The following is an 18,362-nucleotide window of genomic DNA, read 5'->3' on the forward strand; positions in this document are numbered from 1 at the left end:
ACCAATGAAATACCAAGTGTTGTGCAAAGTTGTTGATGTAATATTGAACTACTTACAAAATCCTTACTTAATTTTCATTTTTTTGCAGCCTTGATAATTTTTCATTTTTCTTATCGTAAAACTACTTATAACTAGTTCGGAGAAATATTTTCACGAAATATTCCGTCGTCGAATGTACTAATGAGATGTAAAATGAAACAAGTGTTTTGAAAATTTAAAATTCTCAATAACAACCCTCAAACTCGTAACCTTGTAATTTAGGTAACATATGTTCTGTGTGTTAAGTATCTGCGTATGTCGAGAAAGCGCAATTTTTAAATTGTAATTTGCTTCACTACCTAGTAATAGAAATACACGACAATCAAAATTTACTAGGTCGAAGGAGTGCCTCGTGACTTAATGAAGTACCTATTGTTGGTTTCAGAAATGGTTACTTTTGTTGTCTCAATATGATTAATGCAAAATATTTGAAAGGAAAAATTTTTAAAACACACATTTACCCAAGAATAATCGATTTTCAAATTTTCAATCGCTCAGTAGAACCCTTCAAAAGGTCTTTTCATTTCGCATTGGTCCATTTTTCCCAAAACAGGTTGGGGGCTGGACAAAAAAAATCATTATTTTTTTCGAAAATGTCTTGTCTTTGAAGTCTCACATCTCCCCGTCAGGGGCACCTTTAAGGCTAAATTTAGATTTCGAATTTCCCATTTGTTTTTTTTTAAAACTTCGTTTGCAAATTTTTTACAAGTTCAGCTAGTTTTGAAACAGGCTACGAGATTATGAATCATTATTATTGCACAGGTTCGCAAGAAATTGTCAATTTTTATGTAAATCACGAGCTTTGACTGTCAACCCCATCAAGGGTTAGGAGAGAAATTATGGTCTCGGTGATTCTTGAATGTGCATGAGAGTATAGAATGTACTCGTATCATCACTTTGCCCTGATTTTCTCGATTTAATTTTTATCTACTAAAGTTAGAAAAATGAGGTTATAAAGGTTGAAAGTAATTAAAGAAAAAACGCCATTATTATGCCCATAAGACGTGTGAGTACCTCGTTAAGTAATTAAACTCTTTATTTAGGCTACCATAGTAGCAGATTAGAACATCTATGTTTCAAAACCAATCGTATCGCGTGAAATGAGGTGTAAAAATGTATATCTAAATGAAATGAAAAATGAACTACATATTTGTGTATTCGATTATTCAACTTGTTGTATATTTCAATTGTTATCAAAATTGTACCAGCATCGTATCTAGTATTTTACCATTTCGAAAGTCGTCAGTAGTTGAAAACTTGAGTTTTTTGGATACTAAATTATTACCTATCGCCAGTAAATTGTTGATTGAATTTTGAACCTCCCGACAGACAGATATTCATTTATTGTTGGGTGAGTAATATTTATAATGATTTGATAAAATATTTAGTTATTTTTACATAAGTATGTAGATTGTTGGAATTTCTTTATTACAGAGTTATTAATTAGCATAATTCGATCTCCAAAAAATTTATCCATCTGTTGCAGTCGTTGCAGCTTGATTTTGGACTCACCTACTTAAAGTTCACTTCAAAATTTCTTCCTGTGATTCGAAACATGAACTTCAAACTATTAATATAAAATGTTTTATTCTCGTGGTCGTATTGATGTTGGTGAATTCTTCCTTGTCGATGCCTGCAGTTGACCAGCCCCCCACCGATACTTTTTCACGATGGAAAAATGCCATTTGCAGTTTCTTCAGTATCTGTAATTGACCTTTTTCTCAGAATGGGAACGTAGAATTGGATGCAATGAGGCTCAGATTTTTCGCCATGTGTAGTTATGGGTGAGGCGGAGCCCATAATTTTCCAAATTTTATTACTTATCAGATATTTAACGACACCTAGATTTTAATACCTAATGTTGTGAGTCTTGAAAATAAATCTGAATAGAAAATAATAATTTTAAATTTCTCTTTTTTCAAGCTTTCATTAGTATTTCGTAATTTTTGATGCAGACGATCGATCAAAAAGTCTTGATTTATGATAAGAAATGCTGTGCATAAGATTTTAATATTATTTTGTATCATGCAGGAAGTTCTGCGAAATCCTTGCGAAAAATATTGCAATTGCTGCTAATTGTGATAGTCCGGCATATGACAATAAGAGTAATTGCACCCCCCCCCCCGCTGATCATCCGGGACAACTATTTTCTCAAAGGGGACATCCTAAGGAACATTTTGAAGCAAACTTGCCCAAAAAAAAGTTGGCCCTACTTACAAAATGGCGGCCATTTTGATTGACAGGTCAGCCGAAATCGTAGATTTTGCGTTTCAACATAGGACTTGCACGAAATTTTTCAAACCTTACAAAGGTAGATGGAAAGATCATGCAAAAATTTATCACTTGTCAAAATTTCAAGTGCTAAAGTGCGTTTTTCGATTTTTGGTGAATTTTTGAAAATCCAATTTAAGCCAAAAATTAGGGAAAAAATCAAAATTTTACCAAATTGACCAAGAAAGCTGAAATTTGGGATATACCCTATTTTTGACATGCCAAATCGATTGGAAACGGTTTCAACCCGTTTTGAGCAGTTCTGGAGCCTCCAGCAGATTTTTGAAACTCGAAATTCCCACAAAATTCCATCAAATTGGAGTTGTAAAGCTAAAATTCATTCTAAAAACTAATTTCAATACGCTACGAAGTACTGCAGGTGAATTTCAAGTCGTTTTGGAGCCTCCAGCAGATTTCTGAAACTTTAAATTTTCACAAAATTTCATCAAAATGGAGATGGAAAGTTGAAATTTACTCTACACCCCAATTTTAACACCCTCTGAAGACGACTTCGGGTGGGTTCAAGTCATTTTAGAGCCTCCAGCGACTTTTTTGAATATTACTGGAGCCTCCAGTAGCTTTTTGAAACTTGAAATTCCCGCAACATACATTTATCAAATGGAGTTGGCAAGCTGAAATTTACTTCCCAGACTACATGGTGGTTTCAAATGGTTTTGAAGCTTCCAGCTACCTTTAGGAAATTTCAATTTTCCAAAAAAACGCCATTCAACCTTTCAAAAAGTCGCTGGAGGCACCAAAACGACTTGAAATCCACCAGCAGTCAACTTCGTAGCATATTGAAATTAGTTTGCAGAATGAATTTCGACTCTCCATCTCAGTTTGATGAAATTTCCCCTTCAAGTTTCAAAAAACTACTGGAGGCTCCAGTAATTTTCAAAAAACTCGCTGGAGGCTCCAAAACGAGTTGAAATTCACCTGCAGTACTTCGTAGCGTATTGAAATTAGTTTTTAGAATAAATTTCAGCTTTACAACTCCAATTTGATGGAATTTTGTGGGAATTTCGAGTTTCAAAAATCTGCTGGAGGCTCCAGAACTTCTCAAAACGGGTTGAAACCATTTCCAATCGATCTGGCATGTCAAAAATAGGGTACGAGTATATCCCATATTTCAGCTTTCTTGGTCAATTTGGTAAAATTTTGATTTTTTCCCTCATTTTTGGCCTAAATTGGATTTTCAAAAATTCACCAAAAATCGAAAAACGCACTTAAGCACTTGAAATTTTGACAGGTGATAAATTTTTGCATGATCTTTCCATCTACCTTTGTAAGGTTTGAAAAATTTCGTGCAAGTCCTATGTTGAAACGCAAAATCTGCGATTTCGGCTGACCTGTCATTCAAAATGGCCGCCATTTTGTAAGTGAGGCCAACTTTTTTTTGGGCAAGTTTGCTTTAAAAATTAAAATGTTCCTTAGGATGTCCCCTTTAAGAAAAAAGTTGTCCCGGAGGATCGGCGGGGGTGGTGCAATTACTCCTATTGTCATATGCTGGACTATGAAGCGAGCTTGTCACTTTTATTCCGACGAACTACATACTACTCGTAAATTGATGTGGAAATTTTAAAAAATTTCAAAATATTGAGATGACATTTTTCTATAGGTACGAAAGATGTGATGAAATCTGAAGTTCGGTATAGAGTTCTTCTAGTGAGAAACTTCGTGATTTCAATAATTACTCATAAAATTCTTTCAATTCCCGAATTCCCGTTAACAGCTGCAGTCATTTATAATAATCACATTATTTTTCAAAATACATTTTATGGTTATCAACGTTGCGAGTTTATTCGTGGCGAGGTTTTCTTATGCCACGTCATCATTCAATTACTAACTTACAGACGAATGTTCGGCTGTATAAAAATGATGTTCGATTTCTAATACAACCCCTCCTCCCTCCTCTCTTCCCACTCTGTGAAATAATCTGATCCGCGAAGGAATCCCCCACTTTATATAGAAAATATTACACGGTTAGTTTGGCTTTTACATGAATTTCCTACACTATCGTCGAGTTGGTCGGGGTTATCATGGCGTTGCCCTATTACTCGACTTCGATAAGAAAGAAACAAGGGGTAGAAAAAAAAAGATTGGGTAAAGTTTTCGGTAACAATAAAACAAAACCTACAACGTAGAGAGATACGAGTATCTGAATCGTGCATCGCGTGTAATAAATCAACGTAAGAACAACATTGAAATTCTTTCCACTTACGACGACGCTGACGTAGGCTTAATATTTTTCTCATTCCGAATTAGGCTTTTTAGCATCTCATTTTATGGCATGCGTGGAAAATTATTCCGTCGGGAACTGAACTTTATTGTACGCGATACGTTACTGTACTATACGTCTTTCATCGTAGTAACGAAAATTCGTCGTTTCGTGTACTGTGCTGTACCTATAGCGAGGCTATGAGGCGAAGTGAATAACGAAATCAGCTTCTAAGGTTCATCTTATATAAAGAGACTTTCTCGTATTATATCGCCGTATAGGGTGTAGGTAGGTAAGTAAAGGTAGCCTACCTACGTATAAGTAGCGGAAAGAATAGATTTCGACGCATTTGCGTTTAAACGTTACTGAAGGGAAATACCTGCCTAGTTTTTTGAATATTGTGTGCCTACCTAGTACCTACTATAGCGACGTTATTATGGTTTCAAAGTATTTCTCTTGTACATATTTTTTTCCCATTGAAATCGAGGTATCCCCCCTCCTCTTCATACGTGTGCATATGTGGCCTATATTGAAGCGTTCTGATCAAAAATTGCCCATTTGAAGGTGAGTAGTTTGAATGCGTCTTTCCGGTAATTTCATTTCCAATCGATACCTAATACTTATCATTTTCTTAAAATGATCTATTTTATGTAGAACATAAAAAGAATGAATGAATGAATGAAAATTTTATTAATAGGAATAATTTAATTTCTGTCCTCACATTTAAAGCAATTTTCAATTTTTGACTCATGAGTCAGGCAAATAAGGGGATCTTTCGTGTTGACCACCTGCAATCTGAACAAGATGTCGATTTTTGGAATAAGCATGGTTTGAACCCCCCCCCCCAATCAAAATTGCTGCTCAAATTGATTGTTTCATTTCAGATAACTTTTTTGGAAAATTCTAAATTCACCACTTTGAAGTTTTATCGTCAAAATTAAAAATTAGTCCTGGAGCAAAATATAAGGTATCGATTCCTCCACTCAATTTTACCATTTTCGGTCATTCCAGAGCCTCCAGCTTGATTTTCGATTTCTCCAGAATTTTTCATTTGTGGGGAAATTCTGAAAATTTGCACGAATGGCTGTATCTTATCTAAAACTAACACTCCGAATTTGTATTTTACCATTTCTAGCCATTCTTGGAGCTTCCATCAGGGTTTCTGATTGCTCCAGAATTCAAAAAATTTTCCAGAAAAGGTATAAAATTAATTTGGCCAGCTAACAATCGAGTTTTGGCTTATTCTCGACTTCTATAAAGGGGTTTTCTCTCATTTGGATCAATTTTCAGATCAACACTTCGAATATTTTTGGGCTAATGAGGGATTTTGAGAATGCTGCTCGAAGAAACACTAGACAAGTCTGTCTGAAAATCGAGCAAAATGTTTATGAAATCGTTGAATAGGTCGAAAATAATCCAAAACTTGATTTTTAGCCTCATAAATTGGTTTCCACTTCTCCTGGAGTAAATTTTAAAGTTCTGGAGGAATAGAAAATCGCACTAGAGGTGTCATGCAGAGTAGCCGAAAATGGAAAAACATCTTGCGCAGTAGGCAAGATTAACCGACTTTGCTCTGTTATACAGAAAAATAAACAAATTTACCAAAATTTACGGATTTACCAAAATTTACCAATTTACCAAAATTTACCAATTTAACAAAATTTACCAATTTAACAAAAACCAATTTAACAAAATTTACCAATTTAACAAAATTTACCAAAATTTACCAATTTACCAAAATTTACCAATTTACCAAAATTTACCAATTTACCAAAATTTACCAATTTACCAAAGTTTACTGATTTACCAAAGTTTACCAATTTACAAAAATTTACCAATTTACCAAAATTCACGAATTTACCAAAAATTACCCCAGCAATTTACTAACATTTACATCAGTAATTTACCAGACATTACCCACTAATTTACCAATTTTACCGACTTGTTCCATTTTACCAAAAATTACCCCATCAATTTACCAACATTCACCTCAGTAATTTACCAGACATTTCCTCACTAATTTACCAATTTTTTACCGAATTTTAATTACCCCAGTAATTTACTGCCAAAGGTTTTTACCAATTTACCAAACTTTACCAATTTACCAAAAATTACCCAAGCAATTTACCAAAATTTTCGACCAACTTTGATTACGAGTAATTCACCAAAAATAACTAATCATTTTATTTACTAAAAATTACTATTAATTCACCAAAAAAAAAATTATCAAAATTTACTGGCTATTTACCAAAAACTTATGTTTTTTGTTGAAACAAAAATTACTTACACTAGAAATTTTTGAAAAATTTTGATTTTTTATGGCAAAAAAATTTTGGACGCATAAAATTAACAAAAAAATTTTTAAAAAAATCAACAAAAAATTTCCTCTTCTTGACTCGCACGGGATTCGAACATCCGACCTCCGGCGCACCAATCTGCAATCTACACACCCTAACCACCCCATCTGTTCGTTGGGGGTGAGCCGTTTGCGAGATATAAGGGTGTACACAAATTTCTGCTTATCCATAACGTTGAAACACACTTAAACGTTCATATCTCGTAAACGGCTGAATCGATTTCGACCAAATTAAAAATTTCTCTAGTTCAGTATCAAAGCAATATTTTGCCATCATCAGTTTCGACTTAAAGTTCGGAGCTTTTGAGTTCAGCGTGACACAAATTTATACATAAATTGATATACCTATATATAAATAAATAAATAAATAAATAAATATATAAACTTATCTCGTTTTGCGTCATATGTCTTATCGTGATCAGCACACTCCAAAACGTCAAGAAAACCCACCCCCACCCAAATCCTCAACCATCATGACAAATACAATACCTTACTTTTCCGTTTCACGGCAAAGTCGGTAATAAATATATATATATAGGTATTAGTATCCAGACATGTCAACTATTGAATGGGTTAATTTTACTATACAAGTGGACTGACCAACTTGTCAACTATAGTTGACAAGTCATGGGTTAATTTTACTATACAAGTCAACTATGAGTTTTCAGAAACTTCCAGCAGAGCGCGCATGGCTTAGAAATCAAGGCGCGAGGACGAACGTAGGGTCTACAGTCAATTTGTAGTGAGTAGAATGTGATGTGCTGGTGGAGATGTATGCAAATACATCGATCCTGAGTGTACACGACAACAAATTTGACTTGAAATTTTTCAGTATTTTATTGGCCTATGGAAAATTTAAAAGCATCAAAAATTTTTATGCTGTTTAAGCTTTCTTTTGGTGTCTTAACTTTCTCAAAATTCAAATTACTTAGACTCCATTTTCAAAAATTTTCTTCAAAATTTAGCCTGAAAATCTGATTAATTTTTTCAAAACATAGATTTTTTTAATATTAGACTGAATCTGCAAATAAAATTTTAATAAGTGATTTAGAACAGAAATTATACCAATTTTAAAGTTTTGTTCACTTTTCTGCATATATGCCAAGCATAGTTGACATGTCTGGTCGCTAGCAAATATATATATATGTTAGGTACAAAGTCCGAAATTGTACAATTCGGGGATGGTACAGCCAATTTTGTACCATCTCCGAAGTGTCCGGACCAATCGTGAATATTACTTTTTCATCGGGCTTTGTTCGTACCATGCCCGGAGGGTCCGGACAAAGTGTTCGACTTGGTACAATTTGTGTTGTGCAAAGTCCGATTTAAAGTTTTATAATGAAGGAATTCCAATTTCATGCCTTTATTATTATTTAAACATTCAAACCTTGACATTTTAATCAAGTCCAAAACGAAGGCGCGTTTTATTTTTTGATTTATAAATTTTCAAAAGCTTTTGCACTCGCATTTACCAAATCTTCTATTCGAAAAAAACAGAAAAATTATCTTTTGCATCTAAAAATATAGGTACCTAACTATAGGTCAATTATTTAGTTCTTGAATTAGGAATTTTTGAGAGCTTCTGCCCTGGCTTCGCATTAAGGCCAAAGTTTCTTCACTATTCTGAAATTGCCATTTTTTCTTCAGAGAACAAGACTACAAAAATGATATTTAATCCTAGTATTATAAATTTTAGATAGGTTTTGCCCTCACTTCACCTTAGCTAATCGTTTTTCGTTTCAAAATTTTGCATCTCTCAAGTTTCGAGAGCTTCGCTAGGGCTGATTGTTTTTCATTTTGGAAATTGAAATTTTTCTAGGAAAAATATCAGCTGAAATTAGAAGAATGCCCAAGGCTTAAGGCCCACAACTTCAACTTATTTCATTCGTATTGATGCTATTCAATTTTTTAAATTAATACCAATATAATATACACAATTTTAAATTTGTGCGGGGGGGTCCTTTTTAGGGGTGAGGGAGGGAGGGGTATTGATTATTTTCCAACTATAAACAATACGACAGTATAAAAAAAGTATAAAATTCACATTCCTTCATTATAAAACTTTAAATTGGACTTTGCACAACACAAATTGTACCAAGTCGAACACTTTGTCCGGACCCTCCGGGCATGGTACGAACAAAGCCCGATGAAAAAGTAATATTCACGATTGGTCCGGACACTTCGGAGATGGTACGAAATTGGCTGTACCAATCCGGAATTGTACAATTTCGGACTTGGTACCTAACATATATAAACTTATCTCGTTTTGCGTCATATGTCTTATCGTGATCAGCACACTCCAAAACGTCAAGAAAACCCACCCCCACCCAAATCCTCAACCATCATGACAAATACAATACCTTACTTTTCCGTTTCACGGCAAAGTCGGTAAAATTCAGTTTACAGGAGTTGATTTTAAATTCAGGACCAATTTTTATCCTTTTTACAAATTAAATAGGCATAAGCTAACATTTTTTAAATACATAGAAGTATAAATCACCAAAAATGGTCAATTTTTCAATTTTCGAAAATTCGACGAAAATTGAAACATTAATTTGGACAGCTGAAATTTTAGTTCCATGGGTTTTAAATCACGATTCTTTCAAAAACCGCGGTTACGTTCAAATAGAAGGTGAACACTTCAAAAAGTTCCCTCGTAAGTGTGCGGAAACCAGATCTGAGATCGCGTTCTATATTGAAAACTGATTTTGTCATTTCGACTGGCTGAAGAGTGAAGACTGATTGAACCTAAGTCAAGTAGACGCAACATTCAAAAATACATCACCAGCCAAAATTTCAGGTGCTAAAATACATTTTTCAAGTTTGGTGAATTTTTTAAAACTAAATTTATGCCAAAAATGCAACCAAAAAATATCAAAATTTTACCAATTGACCTGAAAAACTGAAATTCGGTATAAGCCTCTCTTTTCACCACCCAAATCAATTGCAAAGATTTCGAACCGTTTTGAGCTGTTTTGGAGCCTCCAGGAGATGTTTGAAAATTAGAGTGTTCTCAAAAAATTTCATTCAATGAAGCTGGAGAACTAAGATGCAATTATCTAAACATTATACCCAAATTTCACTATTATGAGGGTGCTTACAAAAAATTACACCTCGGCCCAAAAATTGGAAAATTTTAGGAGCTTTTCGAGAATTGAATGGAACCTAACACAGACTCCAATTTCCAAGATTTTAAGAGAAGCATGATGAAAATTGAACCACACAAAAAAAGTCAAAAATAGTACCAAAAAAAATATGCAAAATTACTCGACTTGAAACGATTTATTCTTCAAAATTTGAATTAGAAAAGGAGAAAAAAATGTATGAAAATGTAAAAAAGTAATTTAAAAAACGACATACTTAAGATCATTTTTGGACGACATTTTTCCTCAAAAATTTTACTTTTGGTCAAGTGGTCTCTTTTGGTATTCGCTCATCTCACGATTACTGCATCGATTGAATGTGGTTTGATGCTGGCATTTAGGTGAAAAGCTTGGAATATGCAGAATATAACTGGAGGCTCCAAAATGCCTTGTAACCATCCTCCACCCGACTCAGCATGTTGAAATTGGGGCAAATTGCAGATTTTTGCTTTCCAACTTTATATGTATGTAAGATGAAATTTTGTATGAATTTCAACTCTCAAAAATCTTCAGAAGGATTCACAGTCAAAAATGGTTCGAAATGGTTTCCAATCGGTTTGGGAATTCGAATTTCAGCTTTCAAGGTTACCTAGTTTGAAAAATTTTTGATTTTTTCCACATTTTAGGTCTAAATTTGGTTCGAGAAAATTCACCAAAAATCGATAAATGCACTTTAGCGCCTGAAATTTTGGCTGGTGATGTATTTTTGGATGCTCTTATTGCTCTTTCGATGTAGCCTTTTTCGATTCGAAAATTTCTTTCACCGTACAAAGCTTGTGATAACATTAAATTAAAGCTCTCGTTGAGGCAAGCAGCATATTAAAATTTCAGAATCATAAGGTACGTCAATTAGTTGTTCAGAGAATTAAACAGGAAGTAGTCGGACTATCGTCGTCGTTATTCTTCATGTTTTTTGTTGTTACTTTGTTTTTAGGGCAGTCCAACCAAACTGCATTTGAGTAACTCGGTCAGAAATTACCATTTCTCCAAAAATGATGAAAAAATGTGTCACTACAATTAAAAGCAGTACACCCAAGTGCGGAAGCTTCCCGTTGTTTATAAAATGGGATGCATGTTTTCTCCACATGGAGTTTACTAAAATATTCAAACAATATCTCTCCATACGATAACTTCCTTCGATATAGTTTAGTTTACCAGTCGATGTCATACCCTGTGAACGATTTTTTTATTAAAAAAATACACGTTATAAATCCGTTCAGTTAAAATGTTTTATCGTAAGTTGAGTTTATCAGGCATAAAGATGCATTATTTTAAGCAGGTACGTAGAAAACAACGATGTTTATTAATCAGAAAAATTATTATTTTAGATAGATTGCATGATTCGGTGCAAATTTTTGTTCTGTTATTCGTGTCTGTAAGTTTAACTGTTAACTGCGAATATACAAATACTGATGGACTGTCTTCCAGTGACGATTGTAGGTTAATTAAAGTGGAGCGTATCATCCGATCTCCCGGATGTAATGCTGAACGATCAATATCATTTGCCTGTAAAGGTAAATGTAGCAGTTATCTGAAGGTAGGAATTTTGGCTTCCAGCTGTTGGAGAGACCTAAGTTGTTAAATAAATAAATAATTTACCGAAGGTTATTATTCACATACCTAGGCTTTTTTTTAATAATGATAATTTCATTCAAGGTTTCTGGTTCTAAATTTTGGGAAATGGAAAGATCTTGCATGTGTTGTCAAGAAAGTGGAGTGGGAGAAGGTTCTGTTAGATTACTTTGTCCAAAAGCTAAAAAAGGAGAGAAGAAATCCATAACAGTAAGCTTTGACATACTACATACGAGTAGGTACAATTTATGATGGTATTAATGGTAGTCGTATCTGTAATGTTTTGATAATAAAGTAAAAGAGGTAATTTTTTAGTTTCATTCAGAATTCTAGAAACATTATTCGCTTCTAATTTTACAGTGATGATATTACTAATTTCCTCACTTATGCGTTGTATTTTTCCCAATTTTATTAGATAAATACAAAAGAACCATTGGAATGTATGTGTAGGCCATGCACCAGTATTGAAGAAAGTTCTGTAATCCCTCAAGAGATGCTCGGTTATCTGAACGAACCGCCAATTAGTGGTCATTTTGTGGAATCAGAGTACTCGTAAAGTTATGCATTTCATAGGTTAAGCTATGTTGAATCGAATGTAGGTATATGATTTTTAAAAATTGAAATGTAAAATATTTGTTTATATTATGTTATAACATCTTTTGTATTGTCAAATTTTTCAACCCATGGATAACTGGATATAATAATAGACAATTGTTTGTTCAGATTCATGGGATTATTTATGTGTTTTCTTGAAAATATGGCAACTTTTTAAAAATTGAGTACAATTTAGTACATCTTGGGCTATTTGTGGACGCAGGCCTCTGTTCTAGGTTTTAGAAGTTGATTGGATCAATAAGTCTGGATTTTGCATCTTTAGAAGACATTATTATAAGCATGTATATTTCAAGCTCACCGCAAATTAGTTAGTTTTATAGGACCCAAGGACTCTTAGTGATGATGTGTAGTACTTTGTTTTGGGACATTTCTAATTTTTTAATGTTTGTATTTGAGGTACCAATCCAAACAACATACACAAGAATAAGTATGTAATTATTGAACGCGATAGTGTTAAGTAGAGTGTTCTTCCATGGTGAATGATCAAGGTTGATGAGTGGATATAGAAGACAAAGTCAGTTCACCTTAAAATTGAGTACTTACCAACACAATATGAAACTTGAGAGGCACCAACAAAATGAATATTGTTTATTTATCAACATTCAGAACATCCCTCACAACAATGACCATGCTAATTTCGGTGTAAATGCTGATCCATTCACATCTGTCACTTCAACCCTGTTTTGAGCCAATTGTTGATGTAAATGTGGGTCAAGGTTGATTGGCATTCATGTCGACAATTGGCCTAACACTGGGTCAAAATTTGAATTGACATTTTATGGGTTCCACATGTGATGGATGTGGATGAATTGACATTGGCATCAAAATTTACACTGACCTCCTGTGACATAATGCTATAAAATTTTAGTTTCAAAATTGAAATCTTTTCCAAAAATGATTTTCTTAAAGTTGTCCATTGCTCCTACTGAAAGCAGCATACTCACAAAGACCACAATGTAAATTCTTTATACAGAAACCAGTGCAATACTGGATCTACAAGCCGTATGGAAAAAAACTATGGTTGACTATGAAAAAAAAAGTACTATAGTAAACCATGGTATTTTTGCGACTACAGTTACTATAGTAAATCATAGTAAGTATAGTATAGTACCAAAATTTTAGGTAAAAAATTGCGTAAAAACACTCATAATAGATTGTCCATTGATAAATTGTGTATTTTCAGGCATTGTAAGGTGATGAATTTCAAAAAAACAAAACAAAAAAATTTCAAAAATTCTGAACCCGCTGGGCTCGATACCACAACTCTTGCATTATATACGCTGTGTACTAACTTTTATGCCACCCACCTAACCCACTCGGCCACCACACTGCTTGAGAGGATTGGGTTTATTTGTGCATATATTCTATATTTTTAGATCTGGACTTGAGGGGCTGAGTGTCAAACAAAGAATTCTCCATATTTCATTTTTTCGAGATAAATGTCAAAAACTTCCCACGCCGATGCAGTATTCTGGATTAAGTCAGTACCTGGGCATATAGATAGCACTACTGGTCACGAAAAAGTTGGCATATTTTTTTTTTTTTTTTTTTTCATCTCAGAAGTCAAGATCGCCATTTTAATTTTGGAGAATTCTACATCTGACACCAACTTTGCAAAAAATCGTTCAAAATGACCCCTAAATGAAATAAAAAATTGACAGAATTGCAAGAAATGTTGTTTAGACATTGAAACACGTTACAACGATATGAAAATTTTGAAAAATTGAACCAAATTCGTGTTTTATTTCAAAAAAACAGTACGCAAAAAATAAAAAAAATTGACGAAAATTATCAAAAAAATGTTATTTTTATTGTAAATTGTATACACAGCACGTTGCAGTACAGAGAACCTCTATTTTGTACCGTTATTGTAATAGAAACCCATTTTTATGATGAAGTTGGCGTCAAACCAGAATAATCCATGCGGAGAATTCTACATCTGACTCCAACCCCCTACTTTGGACGCCGAAAACTATGTCTAAATATTAGTTTGGAAAAATTTAGGTAGGTTCGTTGGATAGCTGACTATGTCAACTATCCAATGCGATACCTAACTCATTTTTCATTTTTCGGGAGAATTCTTTGTTTGACACTCAGCCCCTCACTTATACAATTTTCAACTTTTTAATTTTTTTTTTTTTTTTCAAATGTTACAATGTATACTTAGGTGTTTTTGAAAGTTGATAAACATTATTTTGAACAGCAATGATGAATAATATTGAAGGACTAATTGTGAGAGTCGCCTTAAGTCATTTTTTTGTTCACACAACTTCAAACATTTTTTTTTTCATATTTCATCAATTTTAAAGGGAAAAATGAGTATTGTAATGCATTCTGGGTTCTGGGATAGTTGATGATGTTTTTTAAATACTTGACCATAAAGGTTTTACATTACCATTGAAGTAGGACAACAACGTTTTCATTGATTTGTACAAAAATCGCTTCTGATCAAGGCGACTTTCACAATTAGCCCTTCAATTTTAGATGCATTAATAAGTGATTTATTTTGGTATCATGAATAGGTATTAGGCACTTGAAAAAAAACTAAGCTAAAATTTTGGTATTAAGTGTGATAATTTAAAAAAGAAAATTTTTTTTTGCCAAAATATACCCGATGCAAATTTTTTAATATTTTAATTTTTATCTTTAAAATTTTTTACACCTGCAGGTTTATGGTGCAATGTCCTTCAAAAACCTACAAAAAACAATCTGAATTTGGATACAAAATGTGTGTTGATTTTTTTCTCACAAATTGTGTCATAAATACTCATGTCCTCAATTAATATGAAAATTTTTATAGTTACTATACCTGACTTTGAAAATTTTCATAGTTACTATAGTCGACTACAACTTACTATGTTGACTACAAAAATTTATTGTAGTAACAACTGGTATCCAGACAATTTACCTTGCGCAATTTACCTCGCGCAATTTACCTCCTGAGACAATTTACCTCCGGAGACAATTTATCTCATAAGATGATTGATCTCGTGAGAGAATTTACCTTGTGTGAATATTTACCCTAGCTTGTGAGATTTAAAATAAGGTACTTAGGCTACTATTTATGTACTATGATTTTCCCGATGAATTGTACATGTAACTGAGTGAAGTTATGTTTTTTGCATAGGAAATTTTTGCTTTGGCGTGTATTCAAGGATGCTTCTTTCATTCCACCCAATGTCTGCGATAGATAGTGATTTTGCATTACTTAAACATGCGTCATCTTGCTGCATTAGCATTTGTTCTGTCTTTAAAGTTGAAAAAGTGTTCAAAATTTTAGTCGATTCTGATATTATTCCGGGCGATGCACAAGCTGTCATAGATTATTTCGAGGATAATTGGATAGGTCGTCCATCTAGAAATGGCAGAAGTAGAAGGAAGCCGAGGTTTAGTTTATCGATGTGGAACCTCCTCAGAAAAAAAAAGAAAGTTTACAGAGATGCCAACCAGAAGCTGAAAAATGTGGTTTTGAAATTTTCACAAACAAAAGACGAAGATCTTATGGAGTACCTGCGAGGAGTTGCCCATAATATTACATATTGAGTACTACGCTTTCTCCTCCCCTTTCAACAATGGTAATCAATCACCTGTGCAATTTTAATACCTCATTTTTTAAATATAAATTTACCATTTTGTGTTCCTAAATGTGTTGTGATTGTTTTTACATGTCAAATGTTCCAAATAGGTAAATTTTCTCACAAAGTAAATATTCACACAAGGTAAATTTTCTCACGAGATCAATCATCTTACGAGGTAATAAATTGCGCAGGGTAAATTGCGCAAGGTAAATTGTCTATGAAAATTTTCGTAGTAACTATAGTTGACTACAAAAATTTGCATAGTAACTATAGTTGACTTTAGTCAACCATAGTATTTTTCTGTACTGGAAAATACATCCACAAAATTTGGTTGAGTTTGGTGTTGATGTACTCATATTATGGACAATCAACTTTCACACCGACATATCATCAATAGCTCCAAACTATAGGAAAACACAAATCATCTTATCAATTCCATAAAAAATTTGTTTTCCTCTTTAAACAAAATCATGTTTTTAAAATGTTTACTGAAATTTCAAACACTAAAAAAAAACAGCAATTTTGATCCCTTGAGGTGGTATGTGAAGGTATCAGAAATGATGAAAAAATTTCAAAAATTTTTATTTACCTATCCTGGTTCTTTACAGACAGAAGATTCCTACTAAATAACTAACTGATCATTTTAACATCATTGCAACAGAAAAAAACATAAGTAGTTGATGTAAATGTCAACGTTTGTCATTGTTGTGTAGGATGAACTATCACTTATCAGGTTTGATAGCCATCTATGTACGTATTTCCATTCGAATAAATTTCAATGAGTTTGTCAATACCCTAACTGGCTACTACATACAAGTACAATTAGTTATCCAACACATAAGTAAATTTCTACAATCTACTAGGTAAGTATGTGTAAGTACATGCTGGAAATCATCCATCATTACAGGATCATGGCCCAAGCCCATGCATATTGCTTCATATACTTAACAAACCCTTCTTGTCTAAAAATTTTCCACATTCTCTGAACCTCAAATCTACGCAACAACTTGACACACATGGCATATCTGTTACAATTCGTTGGAAACATATGCAGAAGGACCTTGTTGATTGCTCAAAATATTCAATTTTTTAGGAACGAGAAATTTTCACAGTTTAAAAATTCAAAGTCTTTAATGAACAACTGTGTTCAAAATTTTTCTGCATTAGGTATTACATTGTATATGTAGAGTTATTTACTAATCGCATTTTGTTGAATACTGTATCTCATTAACTCTTCTATGTTGCTAGGTCTTATATAAGCACATCACCACACACACACATCTTACGTTAACAGTTTTCTAAGTAAGCATACTTCTGTTCAAGTAACAATATAGTCTTGTCTGTGCAATAATTAGAAAAAACACGTTGCTAAAAAACAAAATGAATGCTGAATCAGTTTCAATTCTTGGATTATGTTACATTATCAACAGTTTTTTAATAGTCGACGCAGGCAATTGTTTAGATCAGTCATTTGTAACAGGAGACCATGAAACAATAAGAAAGACATATGAAAGCTTATGGGGAGGATTCAGTTACAGTGAGTATTCAATAACGTTACTTATTACAGTTGTGAAGTATAATTGTACATAGTATTAATTGAAGTTGTAACCACTCCATTTTGTATCACTGCCAGCTAAGGCTGCAATAACAAATTGATAGTGTACTTATTCCAAATGCGAGTTTTCATCTTTTTTCAGACTGGCTGGATGATTTTTTTGAAAATCATTCCAAGTCAATCATCATCCAGCCTAGACTTTGATAAATAATATTGTATGTAAGTACTACATATAATAAATAGTAATGTACCTATTTATGAATTTCAGTGAAGAGATTATTTTCTGGAGCAAGTATTTCCTTTGAAGTATCTGATGATACCAAGAAAACACTTTGCGCTTGTGCTATTTACCATAGAAATCTAAACTATCCAAGATACACTCGAAGAGAATACAATGACGTATTAAACAACATGATTTCAACAGCGAAGACCACAGTCTCAATTACAATAGAATATATGTGCTTTCCGGGGTATGATTTTGAAACTCCGGCTCTTCACTGTGTTTCTGGTTCAGATACAGTGGTCATATTGAAAAGTTACACAACTAAAATTATTTTCAAAAAGGTATACGATATTTATGTAATGGATACAAATTCAAAAGGCAAAGGGTCTGATTTTGTAGGTATTATCAAAACTGTGGATGGTATAGTATAATTTTGTTGAAATATTAATTGATAAGATTTAGTTTTGAATTATGGATATTGACGACTTTGTGTAGATGGATTATTTCGATTTGTTTGAGTAGAGAAATTATCAAGTTTGTAACATGAAATTATTACTTAGGATTGTAAAATATTTATGAAAAAAATAATGTATCCCAAAAATAGCTTATAGATGTCAAGTTGTAGGCCTAATATTCAAATAATGAATACCCTACTCTAGTAGAGATAATGCATAAATGAGAATACAAATATTTTTTCATTTCATGAATTTACTGTGTTTTCTTTTTTTGAATGATTTGTGGAAGAAATTACCTATTGGTTGAAATTTTGAGAATTCAATCGCGGAAAATTAA

The 18,362-nt window shown here is 33.1% G+C and overlaps 2 protein-coding genes across 3 annotated transcripts in view; one reads left to right on the plus strand and one right to left on the minus strand.

Moving 5' to 3' along the window:
- LOC135848292 (uncharacterized) overlaps positions 1-18,362 on the minus strand; it is a 290,491-nt gene that overhangs the window by 75,773 nt on the left and 196,356 nt on the right. The window lies entirely within an intron of this gene.
- On the plus strand, positions 11,145-12,327 carry LOC135848263 (bursicon-like). Its single transcript, XM_065368137.1, has 4 exons — positions 11,145-11,262; positions 11,356-11,564; positions 11,684-11,809; positions 12,015-12,327. The coding sequence occupies exons 1-4, from the start codon at positions 11,253-11,255 to the stop codon at positions 12,153-12,155; spliced, it is 486 nt and encodes a 161-aa protein (XP_065224209.1). The 5' UTR covers positions 11,145-11,252; the 3' UTR covers positions 12,156-12,327.

The sequence above is a fragment of the Planococcus citri genome, chromosome 5 (genome assembly GCF_950023065.1).
Source record: "Planococcus citri chromosome 5, ihPlaCitr1.1, whole genome shotgun sequence".
NCBI lineage: Eukaryota > Metazoa > Arthropoda > Insecta > Hemiptera > Pseudococcidae > Planococcus > Planococcus citri.

What these genes read in the sequence shown, in the direction of transcription:
- LOC135848263 (XM_065368137.1), top strand. An exon ending in AATGTAGCAGTTATCTGAAG is followed by an intron (nt 11,565 to 11,683) that starts GTAGGAATTTTG and finishes ATTTCATTCAAG; the next exon opens with GTTTCTGGTTCTAAATTTTG. An exon ending in GAGAGAAGAAATCCATAACA is followed by an intron (nt 11,810 to 12,014) that starts GTAAGCTTTGAC and finishes CAATTTTATTAG; the next exon opens with ATAAATACAAAAGAACCATT.